The sequence below is a fragment of the Sciurus vulgaris genome (genome assembly GCF_902686455.1).
Source record: "Sciurus vulgaris genome assembly, chromosome: 1".
Taxonomy (NCBI): domain Eukaryota; kingdom Metazoa; phylum Chordata; class Mammalia; order Rodentia; family Sciuridae; genus Sciurus; species Sciurus vulgaris.
This window is the reverse complement of record NC_136461.1, coordinates 96639337-96662784: the sequence shown is the minus strand read 5'-3', so window position 1 is coordinate 96662784 and position 23448 is coordinate 96639337. Positions and strand designations below refer to the sequence as shown.

At 39.0% G+C, this 23448-nt stretch overlaps 1 protein-coding gene across 7 annotated transcripts in view; it reads right to left on the bottom strand.

Moving 5' to 3' along the window:
• The window catches only part of NTNG1 (netrin G1), a 408943-nt gene that overhangs the window by 83406 nt on the left and 302089 nt on the right, over positions 1 to 23448 (bottom strand). For all 7 annotated transcript variants that reach the window (XM_079132939.1, XM_079132936.1, XM_079132937.1 and 4 more), the window contains exon 4: positions 5976 to 6148. In XM_079132939.1, the coding sequence (XP_078989065.1) occupies positions 5976 to 6148 (173 nt within the window). The remainder of the gene's footprint in view (positions 1 to 5975; positions 6149 to 23448) is intronic.

The following is a 23448-nucleotide window of genomic DNA, read 5'->3' as shown; positions in this document are numbered from 1 at the left end:
CTAAATGAATTAGGGTTCTAAGCCTGAAACACTGATGGTGACAGTCTGACAGTGGTCAAGTCACACAGGTCATAATGAGGCCTGTGAAAACCAGCCAGCCAGCGTGCTATCCATAGATGGCTGAATTGGCTCTGAGGACCAGTGAGACTGTGTCCTATTGGATTTCCGGTAAGCTCTCAGATGATCTCTCCCTGTTGGAGATGGAAGGTTCTTGTGTTAGAGCTGCTTATCTGTGAAGACCACGTCTTCCAGAAGACACAGAAGATTGAGAGGAGACCAATAAACCCAGGAGCATATTATAGGGTTATTAGGAGTACTTGTTTATTCACCAGAATAACTATTCCACAAACATTTATAAGGACCAATAAAAAAAAAAAAAGTCCTGTTTTTAAATTGCTAATATTTTAGCTCCTGTAGTGAGATGGATCTGAGTTTAAATATTGCTCTGTCCTTCATTTGCTGCAGGACCTTAGTGCAGCTTACTTAACCTTTCTGTGCATTGGCTTCCTTATCATTAAAATTGAAGTGATAATAGTATATACCTAATAGGGAATTTGTAGGCAGTAAAACACATAAAGCGCTTCATGAAGTTCAAAAGTCTACAATAAATGTTATATAGAGTAACTATCATTATCTTCATTATCATAATTTTTGCTAGAGATAGTTTTGCAAGTCTATATATATTATCAAAACTCTGGAGAGTGAGAAGAGCAATTGATTTTGCATGAGAGAGCTCAGGTGGCCTTCAAAGAGGAGCTGGCAGTGAAGAGCAGTCTTGAAAAACGAACAGGATTTCAATAAAAAGTGAAGAGAAAGGACCTTGGGGGGAAAGGAATGAATTTAGTATCCAGCGGGTTGACTTTGAGATCTTTACAGACGGCTGGCAAAATTGGTCTGGACTCACTAAAAAGGTTGAAACTAGATTTGGTTGTTTACTGCTAAACCAATAAGACTGAGAAGTAGGACCACAGGAATAGATTGAAATGCCACGTTAAAAAACAGTAGACTTTTCTTTCTCAAAAAAAAAAAAAAAAAAAAACAAAAAAAAAACAGTAGACTGAGAAGAGGTGAGGTGAGAAGCATAAGAATTTAAAGAAAGAACAGAGGAGAGCCTTCAAAGGCAGAGAAACAAGTACAGATCTAGAAAGTAAGTAGGTTTGGAGAAGACTGACTTGTTTAAACAAGTATCAAAATGGAGCCTAAACTCCAATAGAGAACAGATAAAAATCACTCAGATTTAACCTGAGAACCAAACTGGACCAATGTGCTGTCCTTGGCGTCAAGACATACCTGAATTCAAATTGCCCCTTTCACCCTAACTAGCTGTCCAAATCTTAAACAAGATACTTTCCCCTGCAATCAAAAGTTTCCACGTCTGTAAAATAAAAACAGTAGTTTCTTTGTCATAAGAATGTTGTGAGTTAAAATGGACTAATGCATGTAAAGCATTTGGGAAATTGTCTGGATAATGACACACCCATGTGTTCACCTGGGAAAACAAAAATCAGTCACTGCAAATTTAATAGTAGGGAAAATAATAGAAAAATCATCAAATTACTTTCCATCACTCAGAGGAGCCCTAGATATTATGTAACAATTCAAGTTGGATTTCTGAACAAACAAATAATGTCAATGTCAGACCAATTTAATTTTCTTTCTTTGAAGAATATTAGACTGCGTAGGTAACAGAAAAGTAAGAGTGAATACAGCTGAAAGAGCTGGGCTTTTTGTCTGTATCCATGACATTTCTATGACAAGGCTGAAAGAAATTGTTTAGACCAGCATGCCCCCAAAAGAGTGTTTTATAGAAAACCATTAAGTGTTCCTTGAAACAAATAAGTTTGGGAAGTACTAGGCAGAACTGGTTACTTTACCTTAGGACTTCTTAAATGTTTTGAATAAGGAAATGTGACTATGCAAGACTTAGTACAGAAAACAGCACTTTCTAAACCTTATTTGGCCATAGTATTCTTTTAAGGTTGTACAACACTGAGAAGCAGAGATGTAAATATTACATTGGAATTATGATTTCTACAGGGATGTTTTGATTTAGATGTGAGCTATCCCACAAAAGTTCACACTGAGACAATGCAGAAAGGTTTGGAGGAGAAATTATTGGGTTATAGTCTTAACCTAATCAGTGAATTAATCTCTGATGGGATTGACTGAGTGATAACTGGAGGCAGGTGGGGTGTGGCTGGAGGAAGTAGTTCACTGGGGCTGTGGCTATAGGGTATCCATTTTGTATCTGGCAATTGGAGATCTCTCTCTCTCTGCTTTCTAATCATGATGTGAACTGCTTCCCTCCACCACACTCTAGCACCATAATGTTCAGTCTCAAGGAATGGAGACAGCCTTCTATGGACTAAGACCTTTGAAACCCTCAACCCTCAAATAAACTTTTCCTCCTCTCTTATTGTTATGGTCAGGTTTTTTAGTCACAGCACTGAAAAAGTTGACTAAAAGAAGGGAGATTATTAAGTTTTCAGCATTTATATTTAGACAAATATCCTGTGTTATTCCACAGGGATAAGAGTTTAAACATTGCAATCTAATGCTTCTATCCATGAGCTGGACAACAGGAATAATGAGAACCATGATTAAGCATGGAGTTGGACAGAGGTGCTATCTGCTTGGAAGATGAAAATGGAATTCAGAGGACATGCAAAATAGAATTCTATTGAAAATGGAATGAAGAGCAACAGTAAAGGTGTCTTTTTCTACAAAACATGTTTTTAAGGAAAATAAAAAAAATATTTTGATACACATGTATATATCTCTAATATACCAAGAAAACATACTGAGTCTTGAATAGAAACACAAAGAATAAAAATAGCACAAAAATTATTACTCTGCCTTGGTCAAGTTCATCACCACTCTAGTGTGTCTCCAATTGAGAAGGCTTTACTGTAGAGTGTTAGTGTTCCCCAGGTTTCTTCCTCATCACTACATGCTCTGCATTGCTATGGGATGCAGCACCTCCGTTGCCCAGAAACTCTAAGCAAGGTGACAATTTGGAATGTCCCTGAGTGGTGGCATGAGTGTCTTTGTAATGGCCTGCTTTAATAAAAGTGTCCCATTTCTCTTGCTAAAACCTGTGGCAGTGGGCAGAAACTGAACTTCCCATCCAAAAGTTCCCCTGGCTGCTTGAGATTCTGCTAAATCTAGAGATTCTCCAGCATGAGTCGCATTTCTAGGCTAATGAGAGGAAGAGGGCTTGAGGTAGAAGTCCCTCTTTTCTCACTTCTTAGATTTGAAGTCTGGTATTAGGATGTGACATATCCTAAGTGCCCCTCTCAGAACCAACTCATAATGTATCAAGTAGAATCATGTGAAAGGTGTGTGTGTGTGTATGTGTGTGTGCACATGCATGCATGTGTGTAAGAAAAAAGTCAATATGAATGAAAAGAGAATCATAAAAGTACAGGAAGTCTTATGCTAAGTGCTCAGTTTGAAGTACCACACTAATTACAGGACTTCCAGGACAGACACCCTAGCAAAAGACAGGAAAACATTATCACATGAAAAATGAAGTAGATGATGCATGATGATTAACCTGGAGAAGAAATAAACCAGGGTCAATATAGCTCTTTTTACTACCTAAGACAGATACTCAGAGACACTCAACGTTGATGTTAAGAAATGGCTTTTGTAACAATTAAAACTGTCCGGCAATGGGCAAGACTGCCTTATGAAAAATATCCTAAAAATAAAGTATTTTTGAACACTTACTTTGTGACAGGTGTTATGCTAAACATATTGCATGCATTAGCTTATTCAATCCTCTCAAAATCCCTGTGAGGTAACAACTTTTATTATCTTCACATTATGGAAGGGAGACAGAGTATGGGAGGGGGTGACTTAACTTTTTCAAGGTCACACAGCTAGTAAATGGAAGAATAGGAATTTGATTCTAGAACATGTGTACCAAACTAGTAAAATGCTTACTGCCATCCTTGTGTATTTTAAACACAGTTTCATCTGTCAGAGATTTGTTCTTTGTAGGACTAGACCATTTCAGATAATCTCTAAAACTGATCATCAAATCTCTGCCATATTGGTGACTGAAACATTGAACTGAACTCTCCTGACCACTGGATTCATCTGTCACTTTCCTTTTTTAACAGAGATGTGGAAAAGTTCAAAAGTCCAGAGAAGGCCAATAAAAACTAGGGGATGAACGGACAAGGCAAATCAAAGGAGGTGGCATTCATTTGACAAGGGATTGACTTGGTAATCTTGAATATGTAGAGTTAGGCTTTATGTAAGTCATTTCCATGGAGTATATAGCATGACATCCATTTCTATGAGAAAGCTTGGCTGAAATGAAAAGTTCTTCCCAGTGAAAATGTCTTGAAATAAACAAGTCTTTGAAGCACAATTATGGACAGAAGGTCCTGTTAGGATCGAAGCTAATGCTTTCAATAGCAGCTGACCCCAGTTGCTTCTCTGGTGGCCTTGGCAAGTCAACCTGCCCCCAGGATGAGCCAGGGTGCTAGCAAGTGTCTTTGAACTTCGTTCTCTTTCATCTGTCCCACTAAAGAATGCAGTAGACCCTGAAAATGAAATCTGAGCCATTTTCCTTTTGGGAAAGCTTTAAACTAAATTTGACAACTGTGGTGAGGGGGGTTCTCAGGTAGCCAGTCACAGGGTATTATAATAAATAACCTCGTGAGATATCTTCCAAGTTCACAGTCTCTGGTTCTCCACAGTTGAGTCTCCATTAACAAACTTGCCTTGAAAAATCAACATTTTTGTTCAACAGAGATTTAATGTATTAATTTTAGGAGTAAGAAGTCAGTTTTTTTCTTCAATGTAAAAAGAAACTGAACACTCTTACAAAGAGTTTTTTTTTTAACCTTTTAAGGGATTTTTTTCAGCTTCACAGAAATTTTATCATAATTTCATGTCCCCACACTTCATGGCTTGTTACTTGGTCCATTACTCTTACACTTAACTTGATAAGGTCCTGGTTCTTGTGATATTAGTTTTTAGGTTTGGTTTCTCACAGCTGCAGCTTTGAAGTGCCTGATAACATTCTTAGCCTTGCACAGAGCCAGTGGCTTTTCAAGTTCTCATTCTCCAGTGCTTATTGTCCTGCTGTTCTCTTTACTTCTCACTGCATGGGTATATACTAACCTCGCCCTTTCTTTGCTTTTGAAAGCAAGCTAACCTTGGGCTTTTGCAGGTGGCTAATCATTCCATCCATGGAATTTGGCAAATTATTTGGGAAATAATTGCATTTCCTTGAGCCTGTGAGAGTCAGATCTCCTTTGGATGGATATTCAGGGATTTCATACACACACATTAGTGGTGCTGGGGCATCTCACACAGCTCCTGTGAGCACAGATAATACCTGTGCTTTTTCACACACATAAGAAAGTCCCCTGGTACCCAGAGGCTCTACAGTCATGCTTTTTATCTAGAAGCAGCCTCTCCCCACAGGACCTGTGGCAGATGTGGCTCAACTGCTAGAGATTGGGAGAAGCCAGTTATTCCACTGGGCAGTGTTAGAACCTAACTGAAACTAGACAGGGAAACTGCTTCTGGAACATGCGTCTCTTGGTTTACCTAGGTGGGCATTGGATTTGCAAACACCCCAAAAATTTCTGAAAGTATTTTATGGTCAGTTAGGATTGAGAGTTTTCAAGATTTTTGCTATTTCAAGAGGAAATTAACTTGGAGAAAGAGGAAAATCACCTCCTATTTGATCCACTTGGAAAACATTGCTTCTGTGATTTTTAAGAAACATTTCCCAGAATGGTTAATGAGGAGCTAGAAGACTGATTTTAACAGGTGATCAGAAATGCTAAAACATGATAACAAAGGGTAAAATAGGGACTAAAACTTAAGCTGCATTTGGAAGGAGCGGGACGATGCATTAGAGGAGTAACATCACAATTGCAAGTGAAATTGAGAGGAACTATCAGCTCATCATGCACAGAACATTGGAGTTATGGAGCAAAGCTACTCACAGGTATTTGCAGTGCCTTTGGGGATGGGGAGATACGAGCCTGGACTCCAAGGTCGGCCCTGATAATTCTTCTTGCATTTCCCACAGTCTGGACCTGTAGTGTTGTGCTCACATTCACATGTCAGTTTGCTGTTGTCATACACACACACAGTGGCATGGAGATTACACTTGCACCTAGGCAGAGAGAGACAAAGAGTTCGCTGTCAGTCAGGTTGGTCTGAGTGGTCTAGCTCCTGGGGTCATGGCTCTCAGACTGTGCAGTGCTTTAATGCTGCACAGAGGAGTTCAGTAAAGGTAGATTTGCAGGCCCAGTCCTCAGAATCTTTTCAACAAGTGCGTTTTGTGGGAGGGGACTCTTCTGGTACAGCCTGTCTTCCTTCTACACTTTGAAGAAGTCTAATCCCAGTCATTTGGGGAGGTCCTGAAGCTCTCACCAAACACCTGAAGCTCAGAAATCAGGAGTTTTCAACAGGTGTCCAAAATATTGCCATGAGGGAGAGGTTTTTCTGTGACATTATCAAATCTTTGACAATTTTGTCTGAGTTCATCTGGTTTTAAAGAACAATATCATCTTCTCTATTCTTCAAATCATTAGGGCAATTTTTGTTTGTAAACAATATAACCATTGAAACAATTTGCTATTCCACTTACTCTGTAGACCCAACAGGTTTAATCAGATGTTTTCATTCTGGGCTCAAAATGACATTTTCTCAGATCAGAAGACTTTTCCTACCAAGTCCTCTAACCAATCTGGGGGGAGGTGAGACAGTAATCCTCAGACTTTCCACTCACAACAAATAAGGTCATCACAAAAGTCCCTCAGAAGCAGGCCAAATGATTCTAATAAAAGATGCTTAGAATTCTAGAAAATAAAACCCTATGTATGGCAGGGGTTTGAAGTCATTAGGGAAGGCTTTGCCTTTGCTGTCCCTGAATAAAACTGTGATATATGAGAGGCAACAATGGTATATGCAATTTCCACAAAAGATGCATTCCCATATTTGAAGTCTTTGGCTATAAAATTGCAAAGGCCAACCTGATATTTGTTGATGCAGCAGGGTTTTAAATTTTATCATACCAAGCATGGGCCACATCCTCTGGAAGGTGAAACCTAAGTTGACAGAATGACCATGACCAGAGGTCAGAATAATGTATGTTGGAAGAGAAGTGCCCACACAGAGAGAGCCTGGGCACCCAGACAAATTATCAAGAAGTGCCAGAGTCAGAACCTGAAATTGAAATGGTGTGTGTGTGTGTGTGTGTGTGTAAAAATGAGCCTGCTTCTTCTAGGAACAGGAACAGAAATAAAGTTTCTAAACTCAAGTTTCATAGTGATAAAGAAATACTGTAGTATTTATATTTTTCTTTATGGGCAGATGCTGTGAACTGGGAAATATAATAGAATATTCTTTCTTAGGTAGGGAAATGAAATTCCTTAACAACTGATACTGGTTTCTATAATGTCTATAATGTCGGTATAGCATAATTTCTCCTCTGATGAACTGTTTGGAACACTGACCCATGCTTGCATCAAGGAAAAGAAGGAATGGCTAAGACCATTGCTGAGAGCTTTTGGGCTCTTGTCTAATGAGAAGGTGTAGCTCCGAAAGCAGCAGTCATCTGCTCAGATCTCTTGGGAAGACCAAACTTCCTTAAGGTCTGTGACAATTTGTAATAGTTCTAGCTACACTCTGCCCTCTGCATACTTGTGATCTGCAATAAACTGGAAGGTTGCCACTTAAACAATATCTATTTAATTTAGACATATAAACAGCACTTTTGAAATTAACATTTTCACAGTCTTTTAAAAAGACAGGAGAAAAAATAACTTAGTTAAATACATAGTGTTTAATTATGAGCTGAGTCCTATAATAATATCCTACAGACAGGCAGTTACTTGTGCTACTTGGTTTATTAAAGGATCTTTCTCCTTCTCCACATTAGCACTTTTATTTATGGGTGTGTTTATATATATGGAGGATGTTTGAAACCTAAGTGATAGAAGTGCCAGCTGATACTGACTTAGCACCCTATCTGGTGTTAAAAATTCCAAATGAGGAAATGAACAGTGTGACCCCAAAGAATGTGCTGGTTTCATGTGTGAAGACCAAGAATGCTACTAGTAATTGTAAATTGGATTAAATATTTTATAGCCATTCATCATTTCATGCTTGTGGCCACTCTCTGAACTATAGTCAATTGCCATTCTAAACATATGATAGTAACTGAAAAATATCATTTGAATAATAGAAGGTGAAAGGAGAAAAGATGAAATTAGTATTATTTTTCTCAGATTTCTTCCAATGAATCGCCCATCCTCACCTGTCTGAAAGCTTCTGAAAGCTTATTACACATTCAAGCCTCCACTCATTCAATTTATAAGCCTTACTTAATTTTTTTGTGTGTGTTTTAGGTGGGGGGCTCTCTCTAAATTGCCTACTTTGGCCTGGACTTGCAATCCTCCTGCCTCTGCCTCATGAGTGGATGGGATTACCGGTGTGTGCCACCATGCTCTGTTTACCCTTCCCTAAAATCTTTTTCTGACCACTGTAGACACCCAGAGCTTTACTTTTTAAATTTTGTTAATTACTTCTGTGTGTTTGGTTTGATTAATTGTTACATGGTTACATTAAGGTTCTATGTGCTTTTGGATGTTTTTTCTTTTTACTTGTTGCACAGCCTCCCCCATCTTATAGGGAGGGTATATAAATATGAACCTTGTGCCTGGTCTTCTATGATCTTCCTTCCTTAACACTCTCCTCTCTCTTTTGAATTTCCTACCTTTGCCATTTCCATTTATTCATCTCTCTCTCTCTCACTCTCAAGAGCACCTACACATGTTGAAAACCCAATGGATACTTTTCATCTTGGTATTTGACCCCAGTGTTACTGACTCTGAACCACTCCTTTCCCCTGATGCTTTCCTCACTGGACACTCCAGCTTATTTCAAGGACCCCTTCTGCCTGTGCTGTTCTTTGGGTTCTGGCCCAGCACTGCCAGCTCACTCTCCTTGGGCACTCTTACCTATTCGTCCCTTCATTTTCCTTCTCTGGTCCTCATTTTCCTTTGAGCTATAGACCTTTTCAAGCAGTTTTGTATTCTCTTCCTCCTCAACTCTCAAGTAAAAAATACAGAGTAAATCCAAGCATTGGAAAACATTTTAAAAGATTCAGAGATGTTCTGTTTCCTGGAGGGAATAAAGAACTCCCTTTTCTTATCACCAGGTGAAGAATATCTGACTAATGTATCAATAAATCCTGCATCTGTATCTGCATCACTGTTCTAGCTCCTAGGTTTCAGATTTATGCATCAAAATGCCTCCAGGTGTAGTGACTCCAGCTTCTTGGGAGGCTGAGTAAGGAGGATTGCAAGTTTTAGGCTAGACTGGGCAACTTAGTGAGACTTTGTCTCAAAATTAAATAATAAGAGCTGGGGGTTTAGCTCAGAGGTAGAGCACTAGCACATGCAAAACACTGGATTCCTGTAGGGAACATTCCTCAAGCTCATCTGACAGCAGTCACTGACACCATGGTCTAAGTAAGCCAAACAGTCTGAACAGAGAAACTGAGGTAATGGTAAAGACTCGCCATGGAATGAAGGTCTTTGCAGTTGCTGAGGAATGTCCTGTTCTCCAGTTACTTGCGCAGAAAAAAGAGGAGTAGCTGGAGGGGGCTATCTTTTACTATCTCCGCCTGGTCCCCCGCTATCTTCCCCAGGCTGAACTACAGGTTTGTTTTACTTTCTTCTGAAGTCCAAGTAGGTAAACTTTCTGGATCTGCATTCTCTGTCAGAACTCCCTTTAAACAGCCATAAATCGCTGTCATTATAAGATAAAACAGCCGCCATTTTGAGACAACAGCCAGACCCCGTAGGACCCCTGGCCAGACTGACTGAGCCCCGTCTCCAGGATCCCTCAGCCCGATTGATCGTTCCCTGCCTCTGGGGCCCTCACATCAACTGACTGCTCCCTGCTGCCAGGACCCCCAGACCAACTGACTGCACCCTATCACCAGGAACCCAGACCAACTGATTGCACCCGTCCTCCAGGATCCCACAACTACACCAAACACACCGGACCTTCAGGACCCCTGCCAGACCAACTGCATCCTGTCTCCAGGACCTCCAGCTGACTACGTCCACCCCTGAGCTGCAGCTCCAATTTGCCAACATATTTTGAAGCCAGAGCGGCCATCTTGGATAATCCTGGAAACCTTAGCTCCAATCTTTGGGTGGGGCAAATCCCATCCTGTGACACCTGATGGAAACTTGAAGCTCATTGTCAGATACCTCTCATGCATCAGGCTACTGAACACTGGGAGGTTTCATTAGTATATGACTGTTAAACAGTAGATTTTCTTTTTTCTCCTTTTTAAAAAAATTTAAGTTTTTATTTCTTTACTTTTCTTGCTTTCTTTTCCTTTTGTTTACCTGTTCCCTCAGAGTCTCTTTCTCCCTTTTCTGCATGCTAACATCCGATTTCTTTTGATTACACTCTCACCCTTTCTATTTTCTAGAACTTCTGTAGATTCTTTTCTTATCCCATTAACAGCTACATTCTACATCCCTCTGCATCCTCTTTGTCCTCCATTAGAAACTGCAGACCTTATTGCAAACCTGTTTGTTTTACCGAAGATAACATTTGAACTCATTTTGTTTATTATGATAATTTTGTTATTGTCCCCATAGGGGCTATTTGGTCTAGGATTGCATAGTGTCTGATTTGGGCACTGCTAATATTGATCTCCCCTTAAAGAAAGGGTTTTGGAAACCTATAGGGCCACTGTAAGCATATAGGGGGAAATCTGCAATCCCCCAGATCTGCACTGCTAAAGGGAAAGATACATGAACAACATGAAAAAACAAGGGAAGAAAATGATCCAAACAAATCTAGATTCTATAGTAATAGAATCCAATGACAGTATGTTAGAAGAAATGTCAGAAAAGGACTTCAGATTATACATGATTAAGATGATTCACGAAGCAAAGGATGAGATAAGAGAGCAAATGCAGGCAATGAACGATAATACCAATAAGCTGAAAGAGCACCTGCAGGAAGCAAAAGATCATTTCAACAAAGAGATAGAGATTCTCAAAAAAAACCAAATGGAAATCCTTGAAATAAAGGAGACAATAAACCAAATAAAAAACTCAATGGAAAGCATCACCAACAGACTAGACCACTTGGAAGACAGAACCTCAGATAATGAAGAAAAATATTTAATCTTGAAAATAAAGTCATCCAAACAGAGAAGATGGTAAGAAATCATGAACAGAATCTCCAAGAACTATGGGACATCATGAAAAGACCAAATTCAAGAATTATTGGGATTGAGGAAGGCACAGAGATACAAACCAAAGGAATGAACAACCTATTCAATGAAATAATATCAGAAAATTTCCCAAACCTGAAGAATGAAATGGAAAATCAAATACAAGAGGCTTACAGAACACCAAATGCACAGAATCACAACAGATTCACACCAAGGCACATTATAATGAAAATGCCTAACATTCAAAATAAAGATAGGATTTTGAAGGCCGCGAGAGAAAAGCATCAGATTACATATAGGGGGAGACCAATATGGATAGCAGCCGACTTCTCAACCAAGATTCTAAAAGCTAGAAGGGCCTGGACCAACATATTTCAAGCTCTGAAAGAACATGGTTGCCAACCAAGAATCCTATATCCAGCAAAACTAGCCTTCAGATTTGAAGATGAAATAAAATCCTTCCATGATAAACAAAAGTTAAAAGAATTTACAAATAGAAAGCCTGCACTACAGAATGTTCTCAACAAAATATTCCATGAGGAAGAAATGAAAAACAACAATGTAGGTCAGCAAAGGGAGGAAATACCTTAGAGAAAAAACACTCAAAGGAGAAACAAAGCCAACTTAAAAACCAAAAATAAGCCAAATGACTGGGAATACAAATCATTTCTCAATAATAACTCTGAACGTTAATGGCCTAAACTCCTTAATCAAAAGACATAGACCGGCAGAATGGATTAAAAAGAAAGACCCAACAATATGCTGCCTGCAAGAGACTCATCTCATAGAAAAAGACATCCACAGACTAAAGGTGAAAGGATGGGAAAAAACCTACCACGAACACGGACTCAGTAAAAATGTGGGGATTTCCATCCTTATATCAGATAAAGTGGACTTCAAGCCAGAGTTAGTCAGAAGGGATAAAGAAGGACATTTCATACTGCTTTAGGGAAACATAAATCAGGAAGACATAACGATAGTAAATATTTATGCCCCAAACAATGGTGCATCCCTGTACATCAAACAAATCCTTCTCAATTTCAAGAATCACATAGACCACAACACAATAATTCTGGGTGACTTTAATGCACTGCTGTCACCACTAGACAGATCTTCCAAACAAAATCCAACCAAAGAAACCATAGAACTCAATAACACAATCAATAAACTAGACTTATTAGACATATATAGAATATTCCATCCATCAATGAGTGGATACACTTTCTTCTCAGCAGCACATGGAACCTTCTCGAAAATAGACCATGTGTTATGCCACAAAGCAGCCCTTAGGAAATGCAAAAAAATAGAGATACTGCCTTGTGTTCTATCAGATCATAATGGACTGAGAGTAGAAATCAATGACAAAATAAAAAAGGGAAATTACTCCAACACTTGGAGACTAAATAATATGCTATTGAATGAAACATGGATAACAAAACACATCAGGGAGGAGATTAAAAAATTCTTAGAGGTCAATGAGAATGATGATACAACATATCAAAATCTCTGGGACACTATGAAAGTGGTACTAAGAGGAAAATTCATTGCATGGAGTGCATTCCAGAAAAGAATGAAAAGTCAACAACTAAATGACCTAACATTACAGCTCAAAGCCCTAGAAAAAGAAGAACAGAATAACAGCAAAAGTAGTAGAAGACAGGAAATAATTAAAATCAGAGCTGAAATCAATGAAATTGAAACAAAAGAAACTATTCAAAAAATTGACAAAACAAAAAGTTGGTTCTTTGAGAAAGTAAACAAAATAGATAAACCCTTAGCCACACTAACAAAGAGAAGGAGAGAGAAGACTCAAATTACTAAAGTACATGATGCAAAAGGAAATATCACGACAGACACCACTGAGATACAGAACATAATGAGAAGCTACTTTGAAAATCTGTATTCCAACAAAATAGAAACTACCGAAGACATTGACAAATTTCTAGAGACATATGCTCCCCTCAAACTGAACCAGGAGGACATACACGATTTAAACAGATCAATATCAAGCAATGAAATAGAAGAAGCCATTAAAAATGTACCATCCAAGAAAAGCCCAGGACCAGACGGATTCTCAGCCGAGTTCTACAAGACCTTCAAAGAAGAACTCATTCCAATACTTCTCAAAGTATTCCAGGAAATGGAAAAGGAGTGTACCCTACCGAACTCATTCTATGAAGCTAATATCACCCTCATACCCAAACCAGGAAAAGACACATCAAGGAAAGAAAATTTTAGACCAATATCCTTGATGAATATAGATGCTAAGATCCTTAACAAAATATTGGCAAACCGTATCCAAAAACATATTAAGAAAAATGTGCACCACGATCAAGTGGGGTTCATTCCTGGAATGCAAGGATGGTTTAACATCCGTAAATCAATAAACGTAATCCATCATGTCAGTAGACTTAAGGATAAGAATCATATGGTTATTTGAATTGACATGGAAAAAGCGTTTGACAAAATACAACACCCCTTCATGCTCAAAACACTAGAAAAAATAGGGATAGTAGGAACATACCTGAACATTGTAAAGGCTATTTATGCTAAGCCCATGGCCAACATCATTTTTAATGGAGAAAAACTGAAACCATTCCCTTTAAAAATGGGAACAAGACAGGGATGTCCTCTTTCACCACTTCTATTCAACATTGTCCTTGAAACTCTAGCCAGAGTAATTAGGCAGACCAAAGAAATTAAAGGGATACAAATAGGAAAAGAGGAACTTAAACTGTCACTATTTGCAGATGACATGATTCTATATTTAGAGGATCCAAAAATCTCCTCCAGAAAACTTCTAGACCTCATCAATGAATTCAGCTAAATAGCAGGCTATAAAATCAACACACATAAATCTACAGCATTTTTATACACAAGTGACGAAACAGCTGAAAGGGAAATGAGGAAAATAATTCCATTTGCAATAACCTCAAAAAAAAAAAAAAATAAAATACTTGGGCATCAATCTAACCAAAGAGGTAAAAAATCTCTTCAATGAAAACTACAAAACATTGAAGAAAGAAATTAACTTAGAAGATGGAAAGATCTCCCATGTTCTTGGATAGGCAGAATTAATATTGTCAAAATGGCCATACTACCAAAAGTGCTATACAGATTCAATGCAATTCAAATTAAAATCCCAATGACATACCTCACATAAATAGAGCAAGCAATCATGAAATTCATCTGGAAGAATAAGAAACCCAGAATAGCTAAAGCAATCCTTAGCAGGAAGAATGAAACAGGGGGTATCGCCATACCAGAACTTCAACTATACTACAAAGCAACAGTAACAAAAACAGCATGGTATTGGCACCAAAATAGACAGGTAGATCAATGGTACAGAATAGAGGACATGGACACAAACCCAAATAAATACAATTTTCTCATACTAGACAAAGGTGCCAAAAATATGCGATGGAGACAAGATAGCCTTCAACAAATGGTGCTGGGAAAACTGGAAATCCATATGCAACAGAATGAAACTAAACCCCTATGTCTCACTCTGCACAAAACTCAACTCACAATGGATCAAGGACCTTGAAATCAGACCAGAGACCTTGCATCTTATAGAAGAAAAAGTAGGTCCAAATCTTCACCTTGTTGGCTTAGGATCAGACTTCCTTAACAGGACTCCCATAGCACAAGAAATAAAAGCAAGAATCAATAACTGGGATAGATTCAAACTAAATAGCTTTCTCTCAGCAAAGGAAACTATCAGCAATGTGAAGAGAGAGCCTACAGAGTGGGAGAATATCTTTGCCACTCATACTTCAGATAGAGCACTAATTTCCAGAATATATAAAGAACTTAAAAAATTCTACACCAAGAATACAAATAACCCAATCAACAAATGGGCTAAGGAAATGAACAGACACTTCACCAAAGAAGATGCACAAGCAATCAACAGATAATATGAAAAAATGTTCAACATCTCTAGTAATAAGAGAAATGCAAATCAAAACTACACTAAGATTCCACCTCACCCCAATTAGAGTGGCGATTATCAAGAATACAAGCAACAATAGGTGTTGGAGAGGATGTGGGGAAAAAGGTACACTCATACATTGCTGGTGGGACTGCAAATTAGTGCAGCCACTCTGGAAAGCAGTGTGAAGATTCCTTAGAAAACTTGGAATGGACCTACCATTTGACCCAGCTATCCCACTCCTTGGCCTATACCCAAAGGACTTAAAATCAGCATACTACAGAGATACAGCCACATCAGTGTTCATAAGGGCTCAATTCACAATAGCCAGACTATGGAACCAACCTAGATGCCCTTCAATTGATGAATGGATAAAGAAACTGTGGTATATATATACAATGGAATATTACTCAGCTATAAAGAATAATAAAGTTATGGCATTTGCAGGCAAATGGATGAAATTGGAGAATATCATGTTAAGTGAGATAAGCCAATTTCAAAAATCCAAAAGACAAATGATCTCACTGATAAGCACATGATGACACTTAATGGGGGGTGAGAGGGTGGCAAGAATGGAGGAAGGAGGGAAAAGAGATTTTTAAGGGGTGGGGGGAATGGAAAAAATAAGGGAATCAATCAAACATCATTACTCTATGTAAATATATGAATATGCAAATGGTATGCTGTTACTCCATGTACAAACAGAAACAACATGTATCCCATTTGTTTACAATAAAAATAAATTAAAAAAAAAAAAAAAAGATAAAACAGTGCTGGTGGGACTAAAACTTCTCTCACTTCTGACTTCCTAGCAACATATAAACCTTTTCTCCAAACTTTGGGCTCCCAGTTCTGAGCCGCAGAAATGCAAGGAGCTATCTTTTGAACCTTTTCCCAACATGCTAATTGCTCCTTTTAGGACACCTTAACTCGCCTGCTCTGTAATAATCCTTTCAAAGCATTCACTTGAGGCTCCTTCTCTGAAGGAGGTAAATTACCCATTACAGAGCGTCACTCACCGACCTGAAGAACGTCAGCAAGGAGGAACGTAGTTAAATCCCTGTTTGGGTGCCACTTGTAGATGTTCAGAGACGGGTTTGCTGAGGGTGAGAACAAACAATGCCTACCCTACCTAGCCTTACCCAGCCTGCTTACTCAGGCATAGGAGATCCAGCTCTGAAGGCACGGATCTACTTTTATTTAGGGTTGCACAGGATATACATAGGCACATTGTACAATCAGGTTAACATACTTGTTAAAGTATAACAGAGTCAGCCTATAGGTGAATTATACGTAGAGGATCCAGGTAATGTAAACAAACCAAGCATGCCTAAGCAATTTTGCCCAGCAACAGGTCTGAGACAAAGGACTGGGGGAATGGCAAGCTCCAGCACACAGCATGAGGCAAGGCAGCACGGGTGAGCTCACATCACAGCTTTCTGTGATGCATGTCAGAACGAGGCTTCCCCTCAGCTCAAACTCAGCCTCAGCAACTGCGAAGACCTTCATTCCATGGCGAGTCTTTACCATTACCTCAGTTTCTCTGTACAGACTGTTTGGCTTACTTAGACCAGGGTGTCAGTGACTGCTGTCAGATAAGCTTGAGGAATGTTCCCTACATATTCCATCCTCAGATTAAAAAAATAAATCCCCCTGGACACATGAAGCTCAACATGAACTCTTTGGTTTTTCTCCTCTACCTCCGCCTCCTCCTGTGTTTTCAGTCTCAGGAAATTATGTCTCAATAAGTTGTTTCACCTTGCACACAGTTTGCCAAGAATGACTCCTTCCTCTCCCTTTAAAACACATCTGACCTGTGATTGCTCAATCTCTCACCAAGTCCTGAACTTTCCATTCTGAGGAAATTCATTCTCTCAAACTCATACAGATCTAGCTGTGACTTCCTCTGGTTATGATCATAATGGCCTGGGACCTGGTCTATTCCAGCAGCTTCTAAACAGAAGTCAATGTCCAGTCACACTTCTCTCTACCCAATCTCAACACAATAATAAGATCAATCTTTTACTCAGATGTTTTTGGGTCACTTCTGACTTTGAACTATACTGATGGTTCCATTTCCTGTTATCCTCAGGGTGGAGTCGGCCTTCCTTGTCATGGCTCGCAAGTCCCTCCTCCAGCTTCCTGGTACAACTCCTGACTCTACACTAACTTCAACCTTTACCTTTAGGTAATCTTATAAGCTATTTCTTCTGTCTACACCATTCTACCTACCTACCCCAACCTCTTTTATTTGGATAACTCTTTCCTTTAGATGTTAACTTGGTTATCTCAGTGCCTGACCCCTAATTGATATTTTAAAAAAAAGTCTGCTAGGTTGGGATATAGTTTAGTGCATGCCTAGTATGTATGAGGCCCTGGCTGATCTCTAAGACAGCAGAAAAATAAGTAAATAAAAATAAATCTAATGATCAACTCTCTGAATGTTTTCCAGCCTTCTAGGATGCATTTATAGTGTGCTTCTATGACACTAGGCAAAGCTATTTGCATAATAAAGCTCATGCTACCTCTGCTACACATATAAGCTGCATTGCATTTTAATTGCTTATTTTTCCATTACCCTCACTTGAGCACAAGTTCCTGGGAGGCAGCAGTTATATCTTCCTTATTTATTGCAAAATCCCTCATATGTGTCAAGGTGCTTGACACTTAGTAGGTGCTCAAAAAAATCTGGTGATTAAACAAATGAACATGTAAACTCCCTGAAAGTAGGAACTTCACATGCATGTTCTACCATGTCTAGTATGGCTATGTACTGATAATAGAGAATTCATGGTCATTATACCAAGTCAAGCTCTCCATGATGTATACTCAAAACTTCCACATGCTCTCATTATTAGTTGTCATTATTACTAACCTTATATTGGGCAAAGAGAATTCTATAACACTGGGTGAGAACTGGCAAACCCAATTTAATTTATACTGTAGAAAATTCACCAAATGACTGAAACTGAACGTAAGAGCTACTCTAAAACAATCCTTGAAGACCCAGGAAGAGAACACAGTCAAGGGAGAGAAAAAGCATTTGTGTAGCACAATTATTCATTCATGCATGTATTTTAGCTTCAACTCTCATGCAAGGATGACCACCTTAGTTTAGTTAAAGTTTAGGGAAGCACTGCTTGGGCACTGGGTAAAACTTTAACTCTCCCAGCAGGAAGCCTGTGGATCTCAAGCAACTTTGGGGCTATTTTTTCTCACTCACTGTGTGACAATGCTGTTCTGGGGCAAGCATTGAAAGTGAAGGCTGAGGCACTGGCTGGTATTTGGAAACAGTTTGCTTTAATTTTTCACAGCTCAGTTTATTCCCATCACTCTCGTTCCAATCAGAAGCTGATGTCCTTTATTTAGAGTCCTTGCCAGAATGACTTTTTCTGCAAAGGAAAGAAATGGCTCTCACAGTGCTGGGAGATTGCTCTCAATTCCTGGAATTGTGACCTTCGGCCTTGTGATGGGTGGAGGGCAGGTTTCTTTGACATCCCACTAGTCTCTGACAGATTCATTATCCATATCCATGGCCATCCAATGCTCAGGTCTACTGTCACATTAGGTAGGGAAGGAACAGTACAAGTGAAGACCTAGAAGCCTACACTAACTGTGAACATCCGAAATTCTAGAGGGCCAAGCCTACTCACCAGTTCTGTAGATACACATGAACCTCATAGTAAGACACTGCAGACAGCACAAATTGACCTGCATGTACCTTGAAGATCTGCTTGTGAGCAAGTGACAAACGACAGGTACTGTCAAACAAGGGCCTCACTAAGATAGATTAAAGAAAGAGTGAGTTTATTCTGTGATGCAAACTTAATGAACACCAGTGTGTTCTTGCTTCCAAACAGGTCTATACTTCCTGTATTTTAGTGACCAGCTGTCATGAGTCAATTTAATCTTGCTTATAAAAAGGCTCCAACATTTAGTTCTGTGCCACCTGCCAGTAGGTATGAAAAACCCATGCAGTCTGCCTGGTTTTTCTTTATAACTTAATATATCTATTCTGGGAAGTGTGTTATCCGCCAGCATTTCCTGCCAGTTAGAGGTCTGTATAGTCTATTACTAATGCTTCAAATAGAGGTTCTGAGACAAGAAAAAACTGACTCTTTGAGAAGCAAAACAGGAAGGGAGACCAGGTGCGCTGACTAGCCAGCCAGGGCTGTAGCCACCTTGCTCCAGAGGAGTCTTCACTATGAAGTGAATGAAGTTTAAGCTTCAGAGCTCTTTCAAGGCCCAGAAGAAGACCCCAGCACTGTGTTCACTGACACTATGCTTTCTACAATTTGCACAGAGAAGATAGTCATTATTTATTTATATTAATGGGCAACATTCCTAATGCATTGTGTACCAACACCCTCTTTCCCACCACCACGGAAAGGCACCTTCCCAGGCACTACCTGATCTGCTTCTGTTACACCTCTTGCCTTAGGTTGGCACTAACTATGCAAATGCTTTTAGAAAAAGTGTTAGCACCAACACTGGAGCTCTGTAAATATCTTTTTTAAAATGGTAATCAATTATACAATGCCTCTTGCATATTTTTTCTGCCTGTGCACCTTTAACCTTTTTCTTTACATTGATGCATGATTTTCTGGCTCCTATCTCAACACATTATTTGAAATGGAGATTTTCAGCAATATAACTTAGAGATCGTGAGTTACAATGCTGGAATTGGACAGTCCGAGTTCAAACTCTGCCTTTGCCACTTACTGTGGTAGGACCATATGAGCAGCTGAACAGAGCTAACGCTTACTGAGTACTTCCAAGCACCTGTGCAAAGGCTCTTTGCATGTTCCATACATTATTTTATACAAAGCTCACAATGATCCCATTAGATTTGCATTAATAATTACAGATGGTGCATTTGAATATTTGAATATTCTACAAAATAGAACAGTGGTTGTGACTGTGGTCAGCTTGCCTTCAGAACTTTGCTTCCATTAGGACAGAGGGCATTGTATCTTCCTAAGTGTGACTGAGCCTTGGTAGCTTCACCGGAAAATCAGGGACAACAGATGCTCATGTGTCAAAGGAATGAACAAAATTATGCAAATAAGCCTTTAGAACAGTAGCTGACACAGAGTTCTGAATTAATGTTAGTTTCAATTATTATTATTATTTCTTTAATTACTACAGCTACTACTACCGACTGGGTTAACTGATTCATTCTTCAGCTATTAGTTAATGATAATCTATGGAGAACAGCTTCAGAGGTTCCACACAGATTCAAAAACAGTATAAAATATAGTTTCCTAAGAACATGCAATCTGTTGAATAGGGAAGAAGACACCTATAGGACAGCTACAGATCATAAACAGGGCAATACTTTCTATATCTAATCATGACGCTATTGGGAAGGGCTAATAACACTTAGTTGTCTATACTGATGAGGATGCTTTGCCCTAAACCATCAGAAGGCAGCTTCTACCATTGAAGGGAAGTGGAAGAAATAAAGCTGATATGGTTTGGGTAACTATCCTTCAAAGGTCCACATATTGAAGGCACAGTCCCCAGGGTGGCACTACTGGGAGGTGGTAGAACCTTTAAAAAATGAGGCCCAGTGGGAGGGTCTAGTTCATTGAGGGCTTACCCTCAAAGGAGATTGTGGGACCCTGGGCCTCTCTGGCTCTCTTTTTTGCTTCCTGCCCTGATGTGAGTGGTGTGGCTCTTGCATGCGCTCCCACCATCAAGCGCTGCCTCATTAGGAGCTCAAAGCAATCCGCCACTTGGTTATAGGTGGAAACCTCCAAAACTGTGAGCCAGTTTAAAAATAACCTTTTTGTCTTGTAATTTAATCACCTCAAGTATTTCATTAACATGTTGGAAAGCTGTTTAATACAAAAGGCAACACTTACCAAGGCTAATTATGTGCCTGGAACTGTAACAGATATTTTATGTACATTATTGTAACTGAGGGGTGCACTGGCTTTCAGGCAATGACCAGTGAGGCTAGGGGAAGGTGGGTCAATGAGGGGGTGTAGAGCATAAGCTAACACCCCAGCACTTTCCTACCAGGTACAAGGAGAGAGAAATAAACATCCACTTGGTTTAAGGCACTATAAAGTTGAGTGAATCTTAACCTACATCTGGGCACAGAGATATAGTGAGCATTTACTACATGTTACTTTTATTATCATTTATATTATTAAGCACAGTATTACAACAAAAGTCAAGATCATCAGATGTCAAATGAGCCTGACCTGATCATGGTCCCATGAGGAAAGAGAGGACTCTAATCTTTCCAGCAGTCTACTAACATGTCCTTCATTAATAGAAATAAACTCCGATGCTAGCTTATCACTGGTAAGCAAAAATGTTTTCAGAAGATGTAATTTTCCCAAAACTATACAATTACATGAAGTTCAATGTGAAATGGAGAGTGGTTTATAACATAAGTTTTTGAAAGCAGTTATACATTTATACACTAATAGAGACTATGGACAACCAACCTGTGTTTGGATTCCTGGGCTATAAGAGAAGCTCACACCAAACAAAGGGCATGGGGACTCTAAGAAGCAGCCTGCAAGTCAAGAGGGCAGGTTTCCATACAGTTCTTGAGCCTTCATTCACAAGTCTAGGGAGTATCTACACAGTCCCTGGTTGAAGGGGTTTTTCTCTCTTGAGCTCTGTTTTTGGGAGAATTATTTTTGTAAACTGGTATAGACTTTTTTTTTTTTTTTTATGAAAGCAGAGAAATCAACTGCTACACAGTTTTCTCTGAAAGTATAAAGTAAAAATGACAATTTTGATCGGTTCTTCACAGACACTGTGATCTTATGATCTGGCCTGGTCTTTTCTTTCTTTCTTTTTAATATATAAGGCAATTGGTTTGCCCCCAAAATTTGATGGAATAAGGACTAGAAAGTCTTTTTGTACATTTAGGAAATAAATGACTTAGAAATCCTGTCATTTTGAAAACCCTCTTAAAGTTCTCTTTAAACCTTACTGGAGACCCTAAACTTGCCAATAGTGAAGTATCAGGCTACGTGATTCACTAAACTGCTGGTTATTTTAGATAATATTAAAAATAGCCCTTTTCTATTTTCAAGCTAGCTAGGAAGGTTAGAGTACCCTGACATTAAAATAAAAATAGGAGCTTATAAATTTGAGATAATGCACTGTCTGAGATTGGTGCTGGGATATGATGGTGCTGTGTGACCATTTACAAAACTCACAGGTATCTGATTAGGTAAGGGGTCCTGAAGGATGAAGGCTCTAACAAGATAATTCCTGAAATCCAGACTGTCACACTTTTCTGCATGAGCAATTGTTCTGAACATTGAGAGGTAAAGAACTTGTTAATTTAAAACTAAGCTGACTCAATACCAATTAGCAATTAATAGATGACCCCAGATGTTCAATACATGTACATGGGTGGTGCAATTTATGTTGCATGACTTTTTGAAGAAACAGAAAACTTAGGGGTCTGAGTCCCAGAAACACAGATAATCAGAGTTCAAGTGTCCAGACTTACAGTAAGGCAGCATGGTTTTGCATGCTTTGACTCTGCAGAAAGAGGATGCTGAGTTCTAGTCCTGACTCCACTATGAACCTGCTGCGTGTCCCAACTGAGTTTCCTCAGCTTTTACGTGGGACCACTTAAAACCTAAAATATAGGTTGCTGTGAAGAATGATTTGAAATATTCCTAGCAATTACAAAGATTGATCAAGCAATTTTCACACATCTTATCCATTCTGAGGTCTCAGGTAATCAACCACTATAGTAGATTTTTTTTTTTTCTCTTTATAGAACCACATAAGTGAAATGTCTCTTTTACCCAGCTTTTTATTTCCAGTTTGATGTGAACTAACCCATGATAATTTCTTATGTGCTTTGTTGCATTAAACAATATAATTTTCCCTTTCTTTCTAGAGGAAGTTGGAATAAAAGAAAAATAGGGCAGGAAAAACCCAATGTTCTCTTGGGGTTTGCAAAACCACAGAGTGAAGTCAGTTGCTGGCTAGAGGGCTGACACCTTAGCCACCTGACATTTTAGGATTCCTTTAGCAAGTTAAATTGTCAGGTTTGGAAAGCTCCTAAATATGTATTCTGGTCCACTTAAAAAAGGCTTATTTCTTCAGATGCTTACATTAGAGTCTGATTAAAAATGGAGCAGGCTGAACAAATAGCTCTATGACTAAAGAGGCTAAAAAGTCAAACCTGTGTAAAAGAATACTATTTCACTACAGCAACCTTATTCTATACTTTTACTTTTCACTACAAAATTTGAGAGAAAATTGAATTAGATTCCCATGGGTG